A 20406-nucleotide genomic window follows, 5' to 3' on the forward strand; every position below is an offset into this window, starting at 1 on the left:
GACAGCTGAGCAACCAGCATAAACAACTAAGTCGACTTACTTTAAAGGGGATTTGAATGGAGAACCGGAAGAACCAGTTGTCGTTCTGCTGCCTGCGCTGGCGCGAGGGACATGAGCTACTCGAGGCATATTTGATTGTTGTTTTTGTATTACATGTAAAGTTGAGGGGCTACATGCGAATTGTTTGGTCGGGGTTGAAATGCAGGTCGCACGCACAAGTCTCTTTCGCGTTTTCCGAGTTGACCGGTAACTTTTGGATTTAACTTTGCGCAACATTCAAGTAAACAAATCGGACATCGGAAATGGGAAATGCGCTAACCTCTTTGGCTGGGCAGCTGTTGAGACCTCATTGGGCTGGATCAGCTTAGGTAAGGTTGGGCTACTGATAGGTATCCTAAGGTAAGGTTCCAAGGTTCCTTCCATCCCGCATCGTAAATCCGCGCCACATTATTGGTGGTTAGTGTAACACGCGGCGTGTGGCTAATTTATCCATTAAGCAGCTAGAAAAGGTAGGTACCTGGAAAGAACAAAAAAAGAAAGGTCCCGACTGTCTTGGCGACTACGTAGACGATACCTAACTTGGACTTTCCTCCAATGCAATAGAACTAATTCAAATAAGATGGTACATATTCGAACCGTTGAAACCTTCCAAATTGACATTTTTTTCTTAGGATATCTACCGACTTACCCCATGTTCACTTACCATTCAACTTTACATACTTGACGTCAGTGTAACGTATTCCGTTTGAGGCAACCAACGCTACTCTCCTTGAACCCGGTGGTTTGGGATCGGTAGTGATGCATTAGTCAAGTTACAAGTCATCATCAGGCCTATTTTCGACGTCCACGTCAATAAGAACATATCCGACGTACCACTAGAGTATCTATCGCGTATCTATCGCGTAATTCATTGGCCTTCTATCTTAAGTAAAAGGAAATATTCACCACATTTAATCATTACTTCGTACCTCGATACCATTCGATACTCGACTGTCGCTCCTACAATAATTCCTATAATTCCTTTTTTTTTTTAACTCCCCTCCATTCCATCTTAAGTCCTACATTTTCTCTCATCAAAATTGACTTGCAACAAATTATTCTCCTATCAAGTTCGCCAATTACCTACCAATTCGTTTCTGATAAGCATATATGCGCCCTTCCGGCGATGGCAGTTCGACACAGCCAACACCAACAGGGGTAACTTAAACATGTACACCGCTGTGCGTGGGAGGAGGGGATTCACTTCCCGCCCATTTTATACCACTCTGTTTATCCTCACTCTCATCGTTACATGTAGCCTGTTTATCCGAGGACCAGCAGTATCGTTAGAGCAGCGGCCAAGTTTATCCCCGCGATCTGGCGAAGATTGTCGCCTAGTGCACTACGCCGAAGATAAGTGTGCCTTTGTAAGGCGCAATTGTCACGATGACGAAGCAGGTCTCATAGAATATTTGACATTTTATTATTGCGACCTTGAACGCGCACAGCCCCTTGCTTTTATCGTATTGGCCCTTTGGCTAGGCCTGTTGTTCACCACTATCGGGATAGCTGCGAGTGACTTCTTCAGCGTTAATCTCAGCACTATTGCCACCATCCTTGGCCTAAGTGAAAGTCTTGCCGGTGTCACTTTCTTGGCATTTGGAAATGGGTCTCCAGATGTGTTTAGCACCTTCGCCGCCATGAGCTCCAACAGCGGCAGCATGGCCGTCGGAGAGCTAATCGGTGCCGCAGGCTTTATTACATCCGTCGTGGCCGGCTCTATGGCATTAGTCCGCGAGTTCAAGGTCAGCAGAAAAACATTCGTGCGAGATATATGTTTTTTTATAGCAGCTGTCGGCTTTGCCATGGGATTCTTAGCCGATGGGAACCTTCATCTATGGGAATGTAGTGTCATGATTGCTTTCTACATCTTCTACGTCATCGTCGTGGTTGGCTGGCACGCAGTTTCCAAAAGGAGACGAGCACGACGAGTTAAGGAGGCTCTATCTCGCAGTCACTACTACGCACCGGCAAGCGAACGTAGCAATGACGAGTTAGAACCTTATAGGGACGATCCAGACGATGAAGACGCACGGCCCATAGAACGTCGTTCCTCGGAGAGGAGTGGGTCCAGCACTACCGATGTTAGTATACTGGAACGAGGGCCCAGGATCGAGGTTGGTGCGCCCGACGACGATGACGATGCTGATCGCAGCCAGCATGTCGCTGCGGAGATGGCAAGCAGCATGCGTGTGAACCGCCCGCGCGGAAGGAGAAGCAATACCACGACCATAACTCCAATTCGGCCTAGTTTGGTTGGTGCGCTTGAGTTTAGGTCAGTATTATCATCGCTACAAGAGGAAGGAAACGTTCGCATGCGGCCACTATACCACGCTCGAAGTTCTTCTGCCGACCTTCTACGGGCAGGACGTGTGATTGTTCGAGGGGCCAAGAGCACGCAAACGATTCAAAATATCGATGATGCTTTTGTTGCGGCCAGGAATCGAGCGCAGTCGTCCGGTGCCCTACCAACTACTCTTGATGCTGACCTTGCACCTCGGAAATCGTCAGAGGATAGAGGCAGGGCCCCCAGCCCAAATACCATAGGGGGAAAGTTGGCCCCTCCACCCAGTGATCAGTTTGGCGGCTTTCACGCAGATAATTCTGGCCCAGAGGATCTGTCACCGAATCTCCGCCCACAGTTGCATCGCCTCCGCATCCCAAGCCCGCATGGCAGCGAAAGGTCCTCGCCATCATTATCACCTTTTCCTGCATTTACAGAATCACCATTCGTTCTTTCAGAGTCTCAACAGCCTCCGCATCTAATACTTCCACCTGCTGCGGAAGAACGAAGCCCTTCTTTTCTTAACTTTGTTGAACACGCAAATTCGAAGCCTATTAGGTGGTGGCCTTACCGGATATTACCTCCACCACACGTCATAGTTGGTACTCTCTTCCCGACTCTTCAAGACTGGAGGGGTAAAAGTATTTGGGATAAATTTGTCAGTATCATATCTGTACCAAGCATATTCTTACTGGTCATCACGTTGCCTGTGGTAGAGACTGAGGCAACAGACAACGACTCAGAAGAAAGCATTGTAGAACAACCGACGTCAGGTCAGCTGGAAAGTACAGCAGTACCAGTATCCACAGAGCCAGGCGGCTCTATTGAGCCCGAGACGGAATGGCAACGGTATAGACGACGCGCGAGGTCTAGAGCTTCTAGTCGCAGCCACTCACCTAGTCTCATCTCTGTGACTGCTCCGGATAATACTCAGGGGCCAGACCAAATTCAGGTGGCGCCAAACCCCCCTCCGTCAAATGTGCAAGTTCCAAAACCTGCCCCTGAACTCTCACAAGATAGCTCAACATTGGGCGATGATGAACAAGGATGGAATCGTTGGCTATTAATTCTCCAAGTTTTTACCGGCCCATTATTCGGCGTGTTCATCGTATGGGCGAATACGATCGAGGATCTTGACCAACCCGTTACGATTTTCATAAAAGCCTTATTGATTTCACTTGCTTGTTCCCTAGTTCTACTTGGGATTATACTTATGACTACGTCACCCGATCGCCGGCCCAAATATCACTTCTTATTCTGTTTCTTAGGTTTCTGTATATCAATCGCCTGGATATCCACAATAGCTGGAGAGGTGGTCGGTGTAATGAAAGCATTCGGTGTTATCTTGGATATATCAGAAGCAATATTAGGTCTTACCATCTTCGCGGTTGGTAACTCAGTAGGGGATCTTGTCGCAGACGTGACTGTCGCACGGCTTGGATACCCAGTCATGGCTTTGTATGTCCATACCTAAACTAAAAACAGGGCTTATTTGGCTAACATTTCATAGATCGGCCTGTTTTGGCGGTCCGTTGTTGAACATCCTACTCGGCATTGGACTCGGAGGCGCGTACCAGACAATGCATGCGGCAAATAAGAAGAAAGCAAAGCACCCCGATAGGCCGATACACTATAAACCGTACCATATCCAGGTCAGCGGGACGTTGATGATCTCTACCATAACGTTACTCTTCACCCTATTCGCGTTGCTAATTATCGTACCGATGAACAAATGGATTATGAGTAGAAAGATTGGCTGGGGTCTAATTGGACTCTGGTCAATCAGCACGGTGGTAAACTTAGTTATTGAAGTGACAGGAGTCTGGCAGGACATAGCGTAAGGGGGTTTAGGTTCAGACATAGAGGTTTCGAGTCAGCTTTATTAATACGGCGGGACGGGATTGTTACGTTTTTACGCTATAGTATATCTAATTAGCGGGACTATTGATCTTATTTGAAAGTAATGTTAAGTCATTTATATTTAACCTGGGCTGTAATTCCGTCTAATACCTGTTTGTTCACTATTTCTATTCAGCCGAGGTAAATGTTGCTAAAAGAAACCTAACTAAATGCCTTGCCGTAACGCTGCTCAATAAGCATTGGATTATTTTCTAAAAATCTGGTTTTCTTCGGGTTTGATCTTCCAGATTCTACCAACATACCTCTAGGTTAGCTTACTTGGTGTGAACCCCATGCAATATTGGAGGCTATCTAAAGTGGGATACCTGGGGAATATGGTGGTGTGTGTTAGGAGGATACGTAGCTGGAAAGTTCTACTATAAGGGGTAAACAAAAAAATCTTATATAGATCTAAGTCGTACTTTAGCAGGAGGACCATACAGTAATCCTAGGCGTCGTTTATATAAGATATACATATCTAGCAACAACTCGCCGAATAAGAGACTATAATTATATATAGATGCATGTATGTTATTGTAGCTTAAACTTATGAGGGTCTAGGATTGTACTGTTTTAAGACTACTCGAAGCTCTGTTAGATTATGTTCTTTCGGTGCTATACTAGTGTCTAGCACACTATCATACGGTATAAACCCATTCATGATAATAGGTAGGCCAGCATGTACTTAGGTAAATAATATATGCTGTTGGTTCCTATCTTATGCGAGGTTGTTGATTTGGATACAACCCAACAAGAAAATCAGCCAATGGAAGATAACCTAGTATACATGTATAACATAGCCCTCTTTAAACATGCTCAATCATAAGTGATCCCACAGGACTATTAAAAAAGACTTTTTGAAAGCCAGTCTCATAAAGCCATTTAAGTTTTCCCTTTAGGTCAATTGTAATTCATTCTTGTTAACACAATATGGCTACCAATTCAACATCAAATTCTCCTAGCCCAAAAGCTAGAATCTATACCCCTCTAGGTCCCAACCAGGTCAGATTTATCGAAATCCTACCTTCTGATAACGATGAACTGCCGGTGAGCTGCCTGCTTCGAACCGCTGAGCTGACGCCGGATCTTCAATATGCTGCTTTGTCGTATGTCTGGAGCGATCCCAACGTCACGAGATATTCTGGTTAATGGGCACATACTTCCCGTGACTATTAACCTCGCATGTGCGCTATGGTATTTCCGAAAAGGAGGCTTCCCGAGTAATGACAACACGGAAAAGATACGACTTCTCTGGTTGGACGCTATTTGTATCAATCAGGAAGACACCGCTGAACGTAGTCACCAAGTAACTCTCATGGGGACCATCTACCACAATGCAAACTCAGTTCTATCATGGCTTGAGGATCCCGAGCTTAGGCGCCTTGACGCCATATTTCCGCTTATCCGTGAATTCTTGTCTATGATGGATTCTATCTCTTAGTCACGGAAGAGAGATGCAGATGATTATTATGTCCGTTCGAAGAGGGCGGGCCTTAAATGGCTAGTCTCGGAACCCGAAAGAAAGAAGCACTTTGTGAAATTATTAGACTGCACCTACTGGACCCGAATATGGATCGTCCAAGAAGTAGCCTTTTTAAGGTCGACATTGACACATTGGTTTATTTGTGGTCACGACTCTGTCACCTTTGAGGAACTCGCTCTATTCGATAGCATCATCCTGTATATATATGGGTTGCTTCCCCATTTGGGGATGAACATCTCTGCATCAATGCAGCGTATGATATGGCGTGCAGTTCACATGTCAGTGCGACGTCTAATAGCGAATATTCTATTTCTAGCGGAAGATGAAAAGAGTAACATGAAAATTGAAGGTAAAGATAAGTTGGTGAACAGGCTCATGACAGCGCAAGGTTCTCTCGCTTCCCGAATTCCCATAGTTACCTAACTATGGAGGCAGTGATCAAGAAACACGGCTTGAATGACCCTGGGTTTGTATTTGAAAAATTGTATTTGGCGGGGATGAACACTTTTGCTGCTGATCCCCGGGATAGTACATAATGTTGAGCCCATTTCCTTCCTGTCCTGCCTCGGGAGCAAAGGCTTCCTAATCCGGGTTTCTAGGCAGTGACTACACCCGAGACAATGCCTGATTCCCTTATATATTCTACTATAACTAAGGAGTACTTATTAACTTTTGTTATCCAAGTGGTGTACGGAGTGCTTGCTTTACTTTCCTGTGACATCGTACCAGACTATACTAAGTCTGTAAAAGATGTTTATCTCGATGCCCTATTACGTGACGAGATAACAAAAATAATAGATTTATACCCTCAAATTTTTGGGCTTAGTCACAATATGGATAACGAACACGACCTCCCTTCCTGGGTACCAGACCTCACTAAGTCAACAATGTGGCACCATACCACTTTTATAGGTAGGCACTCCTCGAGGCCTAGGTTACCAGAAGGAATTCGGCTTCGCGAACCGGAGGTGGTTAATCAGGGAATCCTCCTCGTTCAGGGAGTAGCCTACGACTCCATTGAACATATTAAACGCATCACAAGACTTTATAAAGAACGCAGGGAAATGACATATCAACTCTGTATTGACTAGGTATCTAGTTGATTGGGTGATTCCTGGTAAGACCACAGATGGATTAAGACCAAATCTTTCCAAGAAGCCATTGCAGGCCCTCCTAACTGCTTTATGTTGGGATGGCTTGAAAGATGAAGTTTCTTATTTTGATGGCTTCAGTGGCTTACACATGCATGAGCATAGTTGGAGGTTTTTGATCATGCTGATCTACGACAGTATGATATTATCTGAAGATAAACTACAAGATGCAACAAGACGACTCAAACTTTCTCCGTGGGTTCCACTGGACTGGTTTATGGTAAATTGTTTTGTGGATGCGAGCGAAGTTACGGAACATGCTTTGTTGTAGGCTTATTGAATGAAAAGTTTGCTGAGATGGTCAATAGAGGAGAGCTAGGAATTGAAACATTCGAAATACACTAGGTTAGGTATATTGAAAGGGTAGAGTTAATATTGAATAGTTACAGATGTATGAAGATATCATGTATGTGTGTTAGTGTAGCCCCTATTTCGATACATCCCTGATGTACTTCAATGTTGTTCTCCGGGGGGGGGGGGGGGAGAAGGGACAAGGTAGGTAAGGTACATGTTATATGTACTAAGGTACCGAGTAGTCAAGCTAGTGTGGAGCATGTGGGATATATTGAACTTCAATTGGTGCATCTTTCCCTCTTATTCCCCGACCCTGGCCCTGCCGTACTGCCCACCGCCTTCATTTTAACACGAGTTTACTTCGTATGTACATGCACCAAGTACACAAAGTACCTCTTAACCCCTCCCCCTCCATTTTATCAATTTCAGGGGTCCAAGTATTTAATTACTTACCATCGAGAGGCGCAGCTTACCTTCAACGCAGACGCAGACGAAGACGTTACGTACTTTTACAAAATTAAAGACACGCATCCCGAACTTAAAATTCGACTTCGTTTTTCCTCACCTCGTCAACTCTTTAACCGTGTCTCAAGGAAAAAGAAAGAAAAAATCAACTAAAATTTCAATATGGACGCCGGTACCCCCCCTTATCCTCCCCTAGAGGACCGCCCGATCAAGAACACAATCGCCCTCTTCGATGTAGACGAGACACTAACACCGGCACGTCGTGCTGCTTCGCCCGAGGTTCTTCGCACGCTTGAGCGGCTACGACAGAAGATCGCCATTGGATTCGTTGGAGGATCGAACTTGCCCAAGCAGCAAGAGCAATTGGGCGCTGCTGACCGCCCCGTTACCACTATGTTCGATTTCTGCTTCAGCGAGAATGGTCTGACAGCCTACAAGATGGGTGCTGAACTACCCTCAAACAGCTTCATCAAGTGGCTAGGCGAGGATAACTACAAGGAGCTTGCCAATTGGACCCTACATTATATTGCCGACCTCGACATCCCCATCAAGCGCGGTACTTTTATCGAGTTCCGCAACGGCATGATCAACATCTCCCCTATCGGCCGTAACGCTAGCACTCAGGAACGCAACGACTACCAGGCATACGACGAGAAGCACAAGATCCGAGAGACTATGGTTGGCAAGATGAGGGAGAAGTTCGGGCACTTGGGTCTGACGTGAGTTAACCTACCCCTTTACTTTAATCATAGTATAAAATAAAGTAAAGGAAGGGAAGAAAATAGTACAAGCTAACTTACCGAACTAATTTAGCTTTTCGATCGGTGGCCAAATCTCCTTCGATGTCTTCCCTACGGGTTGGGACAAGACGTACTGCTTGAAGCACCTTGAGGACGAGGCTAAGAAGCCCGGTGGCATCGAGTACACCAACATCCACTTCTTTGGAGACAAGACCAGCAAGGGCGGCAATGACTACGAGATTTACGTCGACCCCCGCACCATTGGCCACTCCGTCGAGGGCCCCGAGGACTGCATGAGGCAGATAAAGGAGACCTTCGATATCTGAAGCTTAAGTTAGGGAAGAAGGAATCCTACAACGATGATGAATGGAGATGATGACTAAGAGTCGCCTGATAGATCTGGCTAGACTACGTTGCATTTGCACATGAACGAAATAAAACAAAAAGGAGAAGTTAAAGAGGTAGAGAGTGCTTAGGCAGCTCATGGACATATAATCGCCAATACCTATATACCTTTGAACCCAACCCCTGAAATACACCCAATAAAAATAAAATAGATGCCTACAAGTATAAAGAAGACCAAGACTTATACTCTAGCACCTAGTTGGCCAATTCATCAAATATCTTAGGACTTATAATCACGCCCAGAAAAATACCTCAAAGTACCAACAGCCTGCCATTTTCTTAACTTTGATTTCATTCAGGCATGACTACCTTCATAACCTACTTAACCAGGTATATATTCAAAATGTCAAGCACCGAACCGTAAGTTCCCAGCCTGCAGAACCTCCTTAGTACAATGACATTATTCATGCTTGCTTGCTCGCTCGCTCCCGCTTTCTTGACTTCTAGCATACTCACATATCTCCTCACTCATATCATCGTAATCCAACTCAATGCATATGATATCATATATGATAACTCTCCCTTCATCCCATCTCATCTCATTTCATATAGACCTTACCTCCCAAACTCCAAATGCGGTACAATAACCGGCCCGTACTTCGTCGGCGTCGTAAACGCGCCATCACCCTGAACCACAAAATCCACCGCGAGACTCAACCGACTAACCCCACCATTCGCCAGCTGCGTCTGGTTCGGCCCATACGGAGTAGCAGGAACAGCATCCGGGTCATACGCCACGACGGCCACGTAATTGCGTCGGCCCATAAGCTTCTTGAGCTCGCGGGGCGCGCCGCTGGCGTCCGTGTGGAAGATCTCCATCATGTCTTCTTTGGTGTCGCTGACCTCGTTGGGCGAGGACCGCTGTCCGTTGACTGGGACGTAGTGCGTCCGGTTGCTGTGTAGCATCTTGAGGATGTATTGCGCGGCGGGCGCGGCGACGATGGGCGAAGTGATGATTTGGTACATGGTTTTGTGGTCGCTGGGGTGTGTTGGGTCGTGAACTAAGCCGGCGCCGGCGGCGTTGACGTCTAGGAGTAGAGTGAGTTAGCAAGGGCGTGGTTTAATAGATTAACGAGAATTATGGGAAAGGAGACGAGGAAAAGGGGGGGTTGGGGATAGATAGATAGGTAGACATACCTCCAGACAAGAAGGTCATACGCAAGCCCTTCTGATGCGATATCCCCTGCAACGTGCGAATTAAATACGTTCGTTCGAGATCCTTGCTTTCGTGAGTCCACATATCCTTCAGGATCTCGCCGATATCCAAGTCACCGAACTGGTTGACCACGTTGCCCATAAGACCAGACTTGCCGACGGCCTTCTTGACCTGACTGAAGCCCTGGGCAACCATCTCCTTGCCGCCGACAATACCTGCCACCGAACTCGTCACCTTACCTAACACATTGTACGTCGTGTTAACCGCCTTCTTGCCCGTCGCGAACGTATTTGCCAGGCTCTCTACCGTGTCCAGACGCGGGTAGACGATAGGCACCGACAACATCCACAAGCAGTGCTGCACGCTAGGCGGCAGCATGGCGATTTTAGGGAATAAGCCTTGATACGTCGGGCCCGCGAGCACGCGGGTTTGCGTTCGTTCCGACCGCAAGTCCACGCCGGCTACGACCACGGCTGGTCCGAGGTACTTGATGAAATGCCAGCCCTGGCCCGTGACCGTGAACAGATCCATATCGTGGCTTACATTCCGCAGGACTTCTAGCGTGGTGTGGTGCTGGAATAGAAGGTACATGTCGACTGCTATCCGGCCGATGTTCTTGAACATCTGAGAGTTCTGCATGTAATCGGGGTATGAGCCGTAGCCGTCGAATCTGAGGCGAGGTGACATAGTTAGCATAGAACATACACACACACACACTTCAACCTCATATCGTCGAAAATACTTACATGTCGTGATCGTCGATCTGGCAAATATGCGGGATCTGCGCAAACGCCTCGCGCAAGAACGGCTGGTCGAAATGGCTCGTGTAGAAGTGGAAATAAGCATGCGACACGTCCTCCTCGTGGCGCGCCGTCCACGCCGCATTCTTCCTGTTGTCGCGGCCCGGCAGCGCCAGCCACTGCTTCAGCAGCGGGACTTCCTTCCACAGCCTGTCGCCGTAGATCTGGTCGCCGAGCCCGAGCTGCACGTGGAAGCCGCCGCAGTCCACGTTCTTCTGCAGCACGTCCTTCCACATGAAGCCCAGCCCGCCTAGCTTGCTGCGCTCGCCCTGCGACGTGCTCGCCGCGAAGTCGTTGCCCGAGTGCGCTATGAAGCGCCAGTTCGTCTCGCTGCGGCCCGCGACGACGAATTCGTACCGCGTGCAGCCTAGGTGCGACGTCACGGCGTACGTCCATCTTTCCGTCGCGCCGTCGCCCATCTGCAGGTCGACGTCGTATTTGAAGAACTGCCACCTTTGGTGCGTGAAGATCGTATGGGGCACGAGTTGTCGCGGGTTCGGGGATAGGTCGACGCTGCGGTGGATGTGGATGGTGGGGGGTTGGGGAGCGTCCGTGACGATGAGGACACTTCCGTGCCAGATCCCCTTCTCGACCTCCATGTTCGTGTACCGGAGATACGGGCCGAAGTAGACGTTGTTCGTCGGCTGGACTTTGTACATGTCCACTCCGGCGCCGGGAGGCGGTCCCGTGAAGCCGGCTGCTGTCGGCGTGGCTGTTGCGACGCTCATGATGCTCTCGGCATAACCGGGCGTCTGCGGCGGGAACATAGGCGAGGCCATCGCGCTCTGCTTGCCGAACATCGGCGATCCGAGAGGGTTGCCGTAGGTTGATGCGGTCGGAGATAGAGGTGGTGCCTCGTGGTGGATAGGGTTGGGACCCTTGGGGAACTCCCATTGAGTAGCTTGCGAAGCTAGATGGATGTAATAATACTGGCCCGAGTTCTGGTCGAGATGCGCGATCCAACCCTCAGGTAGCGGCGGCGGAGAAGTTGGACCTTGTCCTTGGAACGGAGAGGGAGTGTGAGTAACAACGGTCTGCTGTACTGGTTGGCCATTTTGTTGCTGCTGTTCCGGCCTGGGATCGTTCGCGAAAGCAGGGTGTCCGGGATGTTGTAGAGCCGGGGACGCAAGAGCAGCAGCGGCTACTTCTGCTTGCTTCTTGGGCGGTGGTGATGATGTGGCTTGGGTAGATTGGGCTGGTGTCGACGAGCTTGAACTTGGCTGGGCTGGCCGCTGCTTCTCATTGGGGTATGCGGAGGAGCTTCCACCACCTGGATTGATGCTGGAGTATGCGGGAGGAGGACTTGGTGACATTTGCATTCTCTGGAAATCTTGTTCTAACACGCTGATCTGAAGTGCAGGTCCGCCACTTGTATTCGGCCCCGAGCCAGAAGCTGAGCCGGTGGCCGAAGCTGTGCTTGAGCCTGTATTGGTGGTGTTCACTGGCCGCGTTGCCTGCGCGCCAAAAGTCGGAGCAGTGGGACTAGTGACGGGGTTTGCTCCCTGGTATACGGTAGGGGGGCCATGTGGCTGTTGATCGGGAGCCTCCGTCGGCGTCCAAGGACGAGGTGGCTGCTGCGTAGCCGGATGTTGTCCGTATTGCGCCAACCGTTGAGCCGCCGCTGAGCTCTGAAGACTATTAAGAGTTGCGGTTCCTGATATTCCAGCAGCCGCATATCTCGCCTCGATACCTCCTCCGGGGATAGTACCTGGTTCTACGATAGGAGTCTCCGGCGGGGGTGGAGATCCTCGGCTTGCTCTTGTGGTTGAGGTAGAAGCTGTGGATGCAAAGCGGTTTACGCCGCTGTCTGGCATCTTGAGATGATTGTCTTCAGTTGGTTGGGGCCGCGCATTGCTGTTCGAGCTTGAGCTCGAAGCCGCAGAGCTCGCCCTAGGTGGGGGGTAGTAGGGCTTTTGATGATAGTTAGGGAAGGACGTGGTAGTAGTAATATTCGCTGGTTTCGCTTGGTTGCCGAGAGGTTTTGCAAAGAGACCGGTATCCTCTCCTGGAGGGCTAGCCGGACTAAGCGACGCTGGTAAAGGTCTAGGAGCAGTTCCCCGTCGTTCAGCAAGACCGGGCCTTTTCCCGGTAGGACTTGTTTCTAATCGCGGGGTGGTGTCGTTAAAGGAATCCGAATGTGAAGAGCCCGGAGGACTCGTGTATATCTTATTGAGAGAGGGCCGGCGGTCGTCGGCAGGATATGGAGGTCGACTCGACTGGGAAGGTTGACCAAATCGATGGTCGTCGTCATCAGGGTATGGCAGAGGCGCAGCAGAGCTCGAGGCGCCCGGCGGTAGGGGAAAAGTAGGCTGGGAAGATGCTGGGGTAGGATATTTGAATCTATCGGAACTAGGTTTGGGACTCTTGGGATTGAATATTCTCAGAGGCTCAACCGTAGGGCTGTCGCAATCTTCAGCGGGTTTATTAAGGAACATCTCCTCTTCAGGTCTCCCGTGTCGATCCATCCTGTTTCACGTATTCTCCCGTACTCGGAGCGCAAACCAGCTAACGAGGCGCAAAAAGGGACCGGCAGAATACGCGGGATGACGCACGGGAAAAAAGATGATAAAAGTTATTTATAGGCGCTTTGCGACAGCCGGACGTACAACGACGTCCAGACGATGGCTTGAACGAGGTGGGGTAACGATGATTGGTTTTGGTTTTGTCGTGAAGCTCACTGAAGGCTGACGGCTTTCGACCAAAGGGAATAGAAAGAATACGGTATGTACAATATACGCGCAGTACAAAACATGAACGGGTGAAACGAATTCACGGGAAGGACAAGATGGCTTCGAAGAGGTCTATGATATGCGACCTATTGTCTGGCCGTGTGGATATGAGCGTGCCCCTCTTGGGCCTCTTGGGGGGAGAGAAGCACCTTGTCCGGTCCAGTGGACTCGTCCAGCTTGGCGACTTGGAAGACAGGGCAGATGATTGGTTGGTTTATAAGTTGGCGCTTAAGAAATAGGGAATTTGAGTGAAGTAGAATAGTATTTCCAAGCGCCCAATCAGCCCCATGCAAGATGAGACCTGCCGTAGGTCGCAACATATACTGGCTCTCATAGAACAGAAGTCTACCGGCCTAGTTCTGGCTTGTCGATTTTCCTTGACTTTATTCTACACGCTAACCATTGGAGAGGTTAGCTCCCTACCAGAGCAAGAATCTATTCAGTAAAGCTATGATAGGATGAGATGTAAATAGAGATGGTGGGTCAGCTGCACACTGCCTCTTGATTCACTTTTACTACTACGTGCAGATGATGTTCATCTTAACGTGCCATAGTCAAATTAAGCCCATGATTGTAAAGTTTGTTAGATAACTTTTTCAGAATGTGTAACAGGGGTCATCCGATGGCATGATGGATGGATATACTCGTTAGCAAATGGTCATAGTATTTTTCACTTGACGAGAAAGATCCCGTCATAGCCGTGACACGGCCCGTAGCTTATAAGATAGAGAGTCTGAAGAATGTACATAGGCGGCTATCGAACCAAACTTTGAAATTATCCAGCTCTATTTGCTGGGTGTGCCCCTGTATGCTTGTGATATGCATGTTGTATCGTACATACATTGACGATCCTTCCCGTCAAGTGGGAACTATCAAAAGCATAGTTATTTAAAATAAGAGGGCTCCCGCGGCGCCCCGCCATGAAAAGGCGAACCGCTATCTCATAAGAAGGATAGTTTATAACTTCATGTTGAATTTTGGTCTATTATCAACCAAGTTTATTGAGTACTTTATTTCTATAAATAAGATCTGTAAGTTAGCTCATCGTAATTTATACTACTCTTAATAAAACCGATTACTTCACAAAATAGTTTACCTATTTGTAAATAATCAACAAGACCAGAAGCATACCGTCAAGGTTATTAATATCATCATGGACCCTTTACTATACTGATTCTAAGTATAGGAGAAGTAGTAGGTAGTCAAATTTCAGCCTTACGAACGCCACAATATTTTTGTAGAAAGGCTTCGAAATGATACAATGTCTTTCTTTGTTCGGCTCGGCTCGGTCGCGAACCTTTCGAGTCGGATGCGAAAGAGGTAGTTCCCTGAAGGCGACAATCTGACGCGGAATAACGACGAATACACCGGCTGCCTGCTTTAATTCATAGCGTATGGTGACTCTTAAACATATGATTCAATATATCTCATCTCTAGTGTTCGGATACCAAGCTTGCCTCTTCGCGCCCGAACTACGTTTTTTGCCTCCCGTCTCCCCAATCTGAAAGAGGGATCGGGGTTCGACCATTGAGCCAATCATAACGCTGCATACTTACTCGACCGTCTGAATTGGTGCGTAGGACGCGTGGCAGCCACCGAAATCATGCTGCGTCTGTGCCAGATGCCTCAGCTAGGCTACGATTTCTAGCGTGTTCTGATCTGTTCGAAACTGGGTTACGTACACATTTCTGACTGTTTTGTAACTCGTAAGTCAAGTTCGGCTACGTTTGATATTCGCCATGGCGAGTCGTATGTTACGTACTCCGTCTTGGAGCCTTGATATGTCTTTGTATATAAGGGCTGGACTGAGCGTCCTCTGGTTTGACATAACATCTTCAGAAACACCAAGTTCATCATTACAGATCTAAAAAACAATTATCCAAGATGGAAAATAACAACAACAACAACAACAACAATCAAGTTCCCATCTGGGACTTCCTACAATCACTTAATCCGCACGGGGCTGGAAGAGGTGGCGTCGGCATTGATCATGCCAACTTCGGTCCTCAGTTTCATTCGGGATTCCCATTTGACCCCGCCCAATTCAACCCCTGGATGGCTCACGGTTGGGGCCGCTGGGGTAACCACGGAGGACATGGCAGGGGCGGCCACCAACAATATCGAGATGCACCTGAGACCGGCAGGGAAGAAGACCGCGGCGACACTGAAACGGAGAGTTCTCCCGAAACCTTGAGGCATACGCCGGACGAGTCAGTTACTAGCGAGGTTCCACATCCTCCACCACATGGAGCCTTGCCTCATCATCCTCCACCGCCTCCCGGAGCATTCCCGCACCCCCACGGTCCGCCGCCGGGTGCCCCGAACCACCACGGTCATCCGCATCCATTCGGCCCCCGCCGAGGACGAGGAGGTCGATGTGGACGCGGCGGCAGGCGTGGACCGCATACAGCACCGGCCTATAACGGCCCATGGGACTTCCGTCCATTGATGCACGCTTTTGCCGCTCATCCATTCGCGGAGGCTTTTAGAGAGTACATGGACCAAGTTCGCAATGGTACCTCTGGCGAATCGAATGAGCACCAAGACGATGCATTCGTCCCGCCTATCGACGTCTTCAACACCGAGAGAGCATACGTACTTCATGTATCACTACCAGGAGCGCTGAAGGAAGACATCGGAGTGAACTGGGACGGCGAGAAAATCAACATTGCTGGGGTTGTATATCGTCCGGGCAATGAAGAGTTCCTCCAGACCTTGGCTTCGAGCGAAAGGAAGGTTGGTATGTTTGAGAGAAGCATCAAGCTACCACCTCCCGGAAGTGACGAGAAAGAGGATATCGACGGTCTCGGCATCACCGCGAAAATGGAGAACGGTATTCTCATCGTTACCATCCCCAAGACCGAGAAGGAGTGGACAGAGATCCACAAGGTTGATATCGAGTAAATATAGATGTCGCAGGGTTAAAGGGTTAGGTATATGATGGTTGGGTATGGAATATTGATAGTAACCTCATAAGATGGAATGGTGGGCGTTAGGATAGGAGTTACAGGTAGCACAATCCCCCCGTATAGCAATAAATAATTAATTCTCTAAGAATACTTCCACGTGTTCTGCATCATCGTATAAACCCCTGGAAATGTCTTAATAACGATACCCTAGATTGCTTCTTGTATTCACTATGATACTCACCTAGTATTGTTTCACATTCCAATTAACTAAGAGTTGCAGGATAGTATCCCTTATACGCCGTGACAAGGGATATAGTTTTCATTAAGTCCATTTACGCTTTAGTATCTTCCGTGGCTAGGACATCCGTGTCAAGCTCTTGCATGACTTCGACCACTAAGTTGAGACTATCCATAAAAGAGTTGACGGCTACGCGAAGCATCCTGTTGGTGGTGGCCTTATACTCGGTTCGTAAAATATTCCCGTCTGAATCTCCATTGATGGCATCTTCATCTGACTGATCAATGGAGAAAGTTCGCTTCACTAAAGGCGATAGCTCTTTGTCGACTTGTAAAGCCTTTAGGGCAATAGATGCTAGTCTTGTTGTAGGGAATGGCACCTCAATCGTCCTAAGAAGCAATCTTAGCCTGAAATCATTAATAGATTACGGTTACGAATACTAACATACAGTGCACATGGATATTGTATATCTGCTATTGAAGCCATGGTGACTGGTTGTATGCTTTTTTCCCAAGTGAATAGAGTCTGGGGTGGATTAATGGCTAAGAGGCTTGGAATGTTGATTGCGCAATAAGCAAATAGTGAGGTTGCAATTGTGAGCTGCGGCGGGGAACACGGCCAGGGAACACAGGGAACACAGGGAACACAGGGAGGGGTAAAGGCAAACCAGGTTTCTTCTAGGTTCAAAATGTTCCGTAAAAGATGATAAGATAAGGTTTGGTAGGATGATAAGAAGCTTTGGAATTCAGCTGCGGCTTATGAGGCCAGCGTTTCAGCCACCTATGTAATGGGTCCATACGGTTGCTAAGCAACGGCTTGACCGGTAAACACGACAGGGCAGACAGGGGCATAGGTCACGGTCTTAACCTAATATGGTAAGATGTCAAATGAGGACGCTATGCGACGGGCTAGAAGTTTGACCCTTGTCACTTTCTTACCCCAACATAACAACAATCAAATAATAATAGAGCGAAACCATACAAAAACATCCTTTTCTTAAAAAACACCCATTAATAATTTACATCGTCTACTTCAACTTCCACCTTTCTTCCTTCTTATCAGCTACCTAACTCTTCTTGCTTGCATTCACTACTACTTGCTGTCGATACGCGATACACATCATACATCATTGAACTAGTTACCGGTACATGAACTGTTTGTTTATCGTATTCGAAATTAGAATCATTTCTTCACCGATATCATTAAAACGGTCCTTCCGCCGACTGATATATTTCCAATCGCTACATTTATAACACTACAGGCCTGCGTTTGTTTATGCAGAGCCATTGAAGCTTCCCGTATTCCCGTCTGAGTCTATACTTGACGGGGTAATCAAAGCCAGCTCTTGAGCCGGAAACAACAAAGGAAGTATAGCAGAAAAGAGCAGAAGCAGCGATAACGTCAGCATTCAAGATGCCGCCTTCAAGGAGCTCCCCTTCGGGTCAGGTCATTGAGTATATTCCAGGTATGTTTCCTTTCAACTATTATATTCGTCTAGTCTTCTAGCATACCCGATATCAACTTATTCGCTTTCACCTCTTATTCGTATTTATCCTACTTGGTTATTGTCCTAGTCACATTTGTTATGTCCTTTGACTCCTTGAGCGTCTGCCTGACGCAGATCGAGCTGGGGAATACCATTTCTCCTAGCTTCCCACGAAATACCTTACATCCCTCATTGCTACTTAATCCAGAAGTATTTCCGGTCACATTACTAACATTTGCAGACCGCCTTTACCTAGCATCCTACATCCATCCTCCCACAGCCGACACCGTCTTCCCCTACTCCGAACCTCCAACTCGTTCGCCAAGTAAACGATCGCAAAGAGCTGTTGATGGGCCTTCGCCTGCCGTGTCTAAGTCGGATCGACACCCCCCATACTACTTTACAGTCGATGACAGCCTCTTATACAACGCTTTTCACCATGATTTTGGCCCACTTCACATCGGTCATCTGTACCGTTTTGCCCTACATTTTCACGATGTTCTTGGCGCAAAGGAAAACCAGCATAGACCTATTGTGTTTTGGAGCCGTGCAGACCCGAGGAGTAAGTCCAATTCCCACATATAAAAATTCTTACTATTACTAACAATTTCGAATAGGCCGGGCCAACGCCGCTTGTTTACTCGCTTGCTACATGGTCTTGATTCAGTCTTGGCCACCTCACTTGGCCCTGGCACCGATTGCGCAGGTTGATCCACCTCTAATGCCTTTCCGCGACGCTGGTTACAGTCAGGCGGATTATGGTATTACTGTGCAAGACATCGTGTACGGTGTCTGGAAAGCCAAGGAGGAAGGTTGCTGCGTACTGGACAACTTCGATCTTGATGAATACGAAAAATTTGAACGTGTCGAACACGGCGATTTCAACTGGATCACACCTCATTTCCTGGCATTCGCATCTCCGCAACATAGCCCGGTGGCACGCATCACCGAGTCGTCAGAATTATATGATTCTCTTCCTAAGACACTCTCCGCGGTCGATTCTCACCCAAGCCTCCCTCAGTCATTCAAGAACGTACTGAGCCACTTTTCCGAGCGCAGTATCGGTCTAGTTGTCCGACTTAACTCGCCTTTATACTCCCCATCTTACTTTGAGGCGTTAGGGATCCAACATCTCGATATGATTTTTGAAGATGGTACTTGCCCCCCCTTAAGCACCGTTCGAAAGTTCATCAAGCTTGCGCACGAGACGATTACAATTCGGAAAAAGGGTATCGCAGTTCACTGCAAAGCCGGTCTTGGGAGAACTGGATGCTTGATTGGGGCGTACTTAATCTACCGTCATGGATTTACAGCAAATGAGGTCATTTCATTCATGCGTTTTATGCGCCCTGGTATGGTTGTTGGTCCTCAACAGCATTGGCTGCACATCAATCAAGGGGTTTTCCGCGAGTGGTGGATCGAAGAGAGACTAGAGAGGAAGTTAAGAAAGGAGCTCGCGGCAGCGAACCAGGCGCCCAGCACGCCCATCCGAGCAATGCAGAAGGCTACTCTAAGCCGAAGTGCCCAGGCATCTACACCTCCCAGCAGAAGCCCATCAAACCGTACGCCTCTCGGCGAAATGGATGGTGAAAGACGTAATGCGGCTGCGCAAGAGGACTACCTACCGGCTCCAACGCCAGGTCAGCCTCGGAAGACGAGTCGCATAGACCGACACCATCCTTACCAGCGCAACGCGGTTCAGCCATCCCCGGTTGAGGAAGAGCGCGAAGGGGCCGAGAAAGACACGGAAGTTGTCTCCGTCCATAGACGGTCTAACGATGGTGAATCCGAAGAGGAATGGCTCCTACGCATGCGAACCCATCGCAAGACATCGCACTCCCCAAGCCGCAATGAAAAGATGAGATCAGTAAGCCAAAGCACGACAACAACAATATATAAGGTCATAGACAATGATGCATCTAATGACGCTGAGAATATTGGCAGTGCTCGGCCAAAGACCATTGTGGACCATGTCACCGGCTCGCCAACGCGGTCGGCGAGCGCTTCAGGCATATTGACCAAGGTCAGGAGCAGCAAGCGAACGGCCGAATCCAGCCGCAATAAGGATTCAGCGGGTGTGCGCAAGACGAGCGGTCGGGTTGGTAGTATCAACGCCAGCTCAAATGTTAGCTCAACGGCACGCAAGGTATCCGCGATATAGGAGACCGATCCCTTGCTGCTGCCGAACTGAGCGTTGATGGCTGCTTGATGTTGCGTTTTTAATGGCATATTCAATGATAATTAAACCCCACGGACCTGCTTTTTTCACGATGATGACTATGACGACCAAGTCACGGTTCCCTGCATATGCGTTTGGCGTTTGGTATC

The 20406-nt window shown here is 48.4% G+C and overlaps 6 protein-coding genes across 6 annotated transcripts; 4 read left to right on the forward strand and 2 right to left on the reverse strand.

The window, feature by feature from the left end:
• Window positions 1-1208: 1208 nt before the first annotated feature.
• On the forward strand, window positions 1209-4164 carry GL218_06911 (putative cation exchanger C3A12.06c; the record flags this gene model as incomplete). Its single annotated transcript, XM_033583647.1, has 2 exons — window positions 1209-3781; window positions 3834-4164. 2 exons carry the CDS (start codon window positions 1209-1211, stop codon window positions 4162-4164), a joined length of 2904 nt encoding a protein of 967 aa, XP_033432926.1.
• Window positions 4165-7777: 3613 nt separating this feature from the next.
• On the forward strand, window positions 7778-8681 carry GL218_06912 (Phosphomannomutase; the record flags this gene model as incomplete). Its single annotated transcript, XM_033583648.1, has 2 exons — window positions 7778-8334; window positions 8429-8681. 2 exons carry the CDS (start codon window positions 7778-7780, stop codon window positions 8679-8681), a joined length of 810 nt encoding a protein of 269 aa, XP_033432927.1.
• Window positions 8682-9315: 634 nt separating this feature from the next.
• GL218_06913 (uncharacterized protein) lies at window positions 9316-13181 on the reverse strand (the record flags this gene model as incomplete). Its single annotated transcript, XM_033583649.1, has 3 exons — window positions 9316-9788; window positions 9898-10586; window positions 10663-13181. The coding sequence occupies 3 exons, from the start codon at window positions 13179-13181 to the stop codon at window positions 9316-9318; spliced, it is 3681 nt and encodes a 1226-aa protein (XP_033432928.1).
• A 2148-nt stretch (window positions 13182-15329) lies between these two features.
• Window positions 15330-16349, forward strand: GL218_06914 (uncharacterized protein; the record flags this gene model as incomplete). The annotated part of the gene is made up of 1 exon (XM_033583650.1): window positions 15330-16349. The coding sequence occupies one exon, from the start codon at window positions 15330-15332 to the stop codon at window positions 16347-16349; it is 1020 nt and encodes a 339-aa protein (XP_033432921.1).
• A 337-nt stretch (window positions 16350-16686) lies between these two features.
• On the reverse strand, window positions 16687-17078 carry GL218_06915 (Polarized growth chromatin-associated controller 1; the record flags this gene model as incomplete). Its single annotated transcript, XM_033583651.1, has 2 exons — window positions 16687-16981; window positions 17041-17078. 2 exons carry the CDS (start codon window positions 17076-17078, stop codon window positions 16687-16689), a joined length of 333 nt encoding a protein of 110 aa, XP_033432922.1.
• Window positions 17079-18005: 927 nt separating this feature from the next.
• On the forward strand, window positions 18006-20239 carry GL218_06916 (Tyrosine-protein phosphatase cdcA; the record flags this gene model as incomplete). Its single annotated transcript, XM_033583652.1, has 3 exons — window positions 18006-18057; window positions 18320-18640; window positions 18696-20239. The coding sequence occupies 3 exons, from the start codon at window positions 18006-18008 to the stop codon at window positions 20237-20239; spliced, it is 1917 nt and encodes a 638-aa protein (XP_033432923.1).
• Window positions 20240-20406: the final 167 nt, after the last annotated feature.

Source organism: Daldinia childiae (genome assembly GCF_008694065.1).
Source record: "Daldinia childiae strain JS-1345 chromosome Unknown Scaffold8, whole genome shotgun sequence".
Lineage (NCBI taxonomy): Eukaryota > Fungi > Ascomycota > Sordariomycetes > Xylariales > Hypoxylaceae > Daldinia > Daldinia childiae.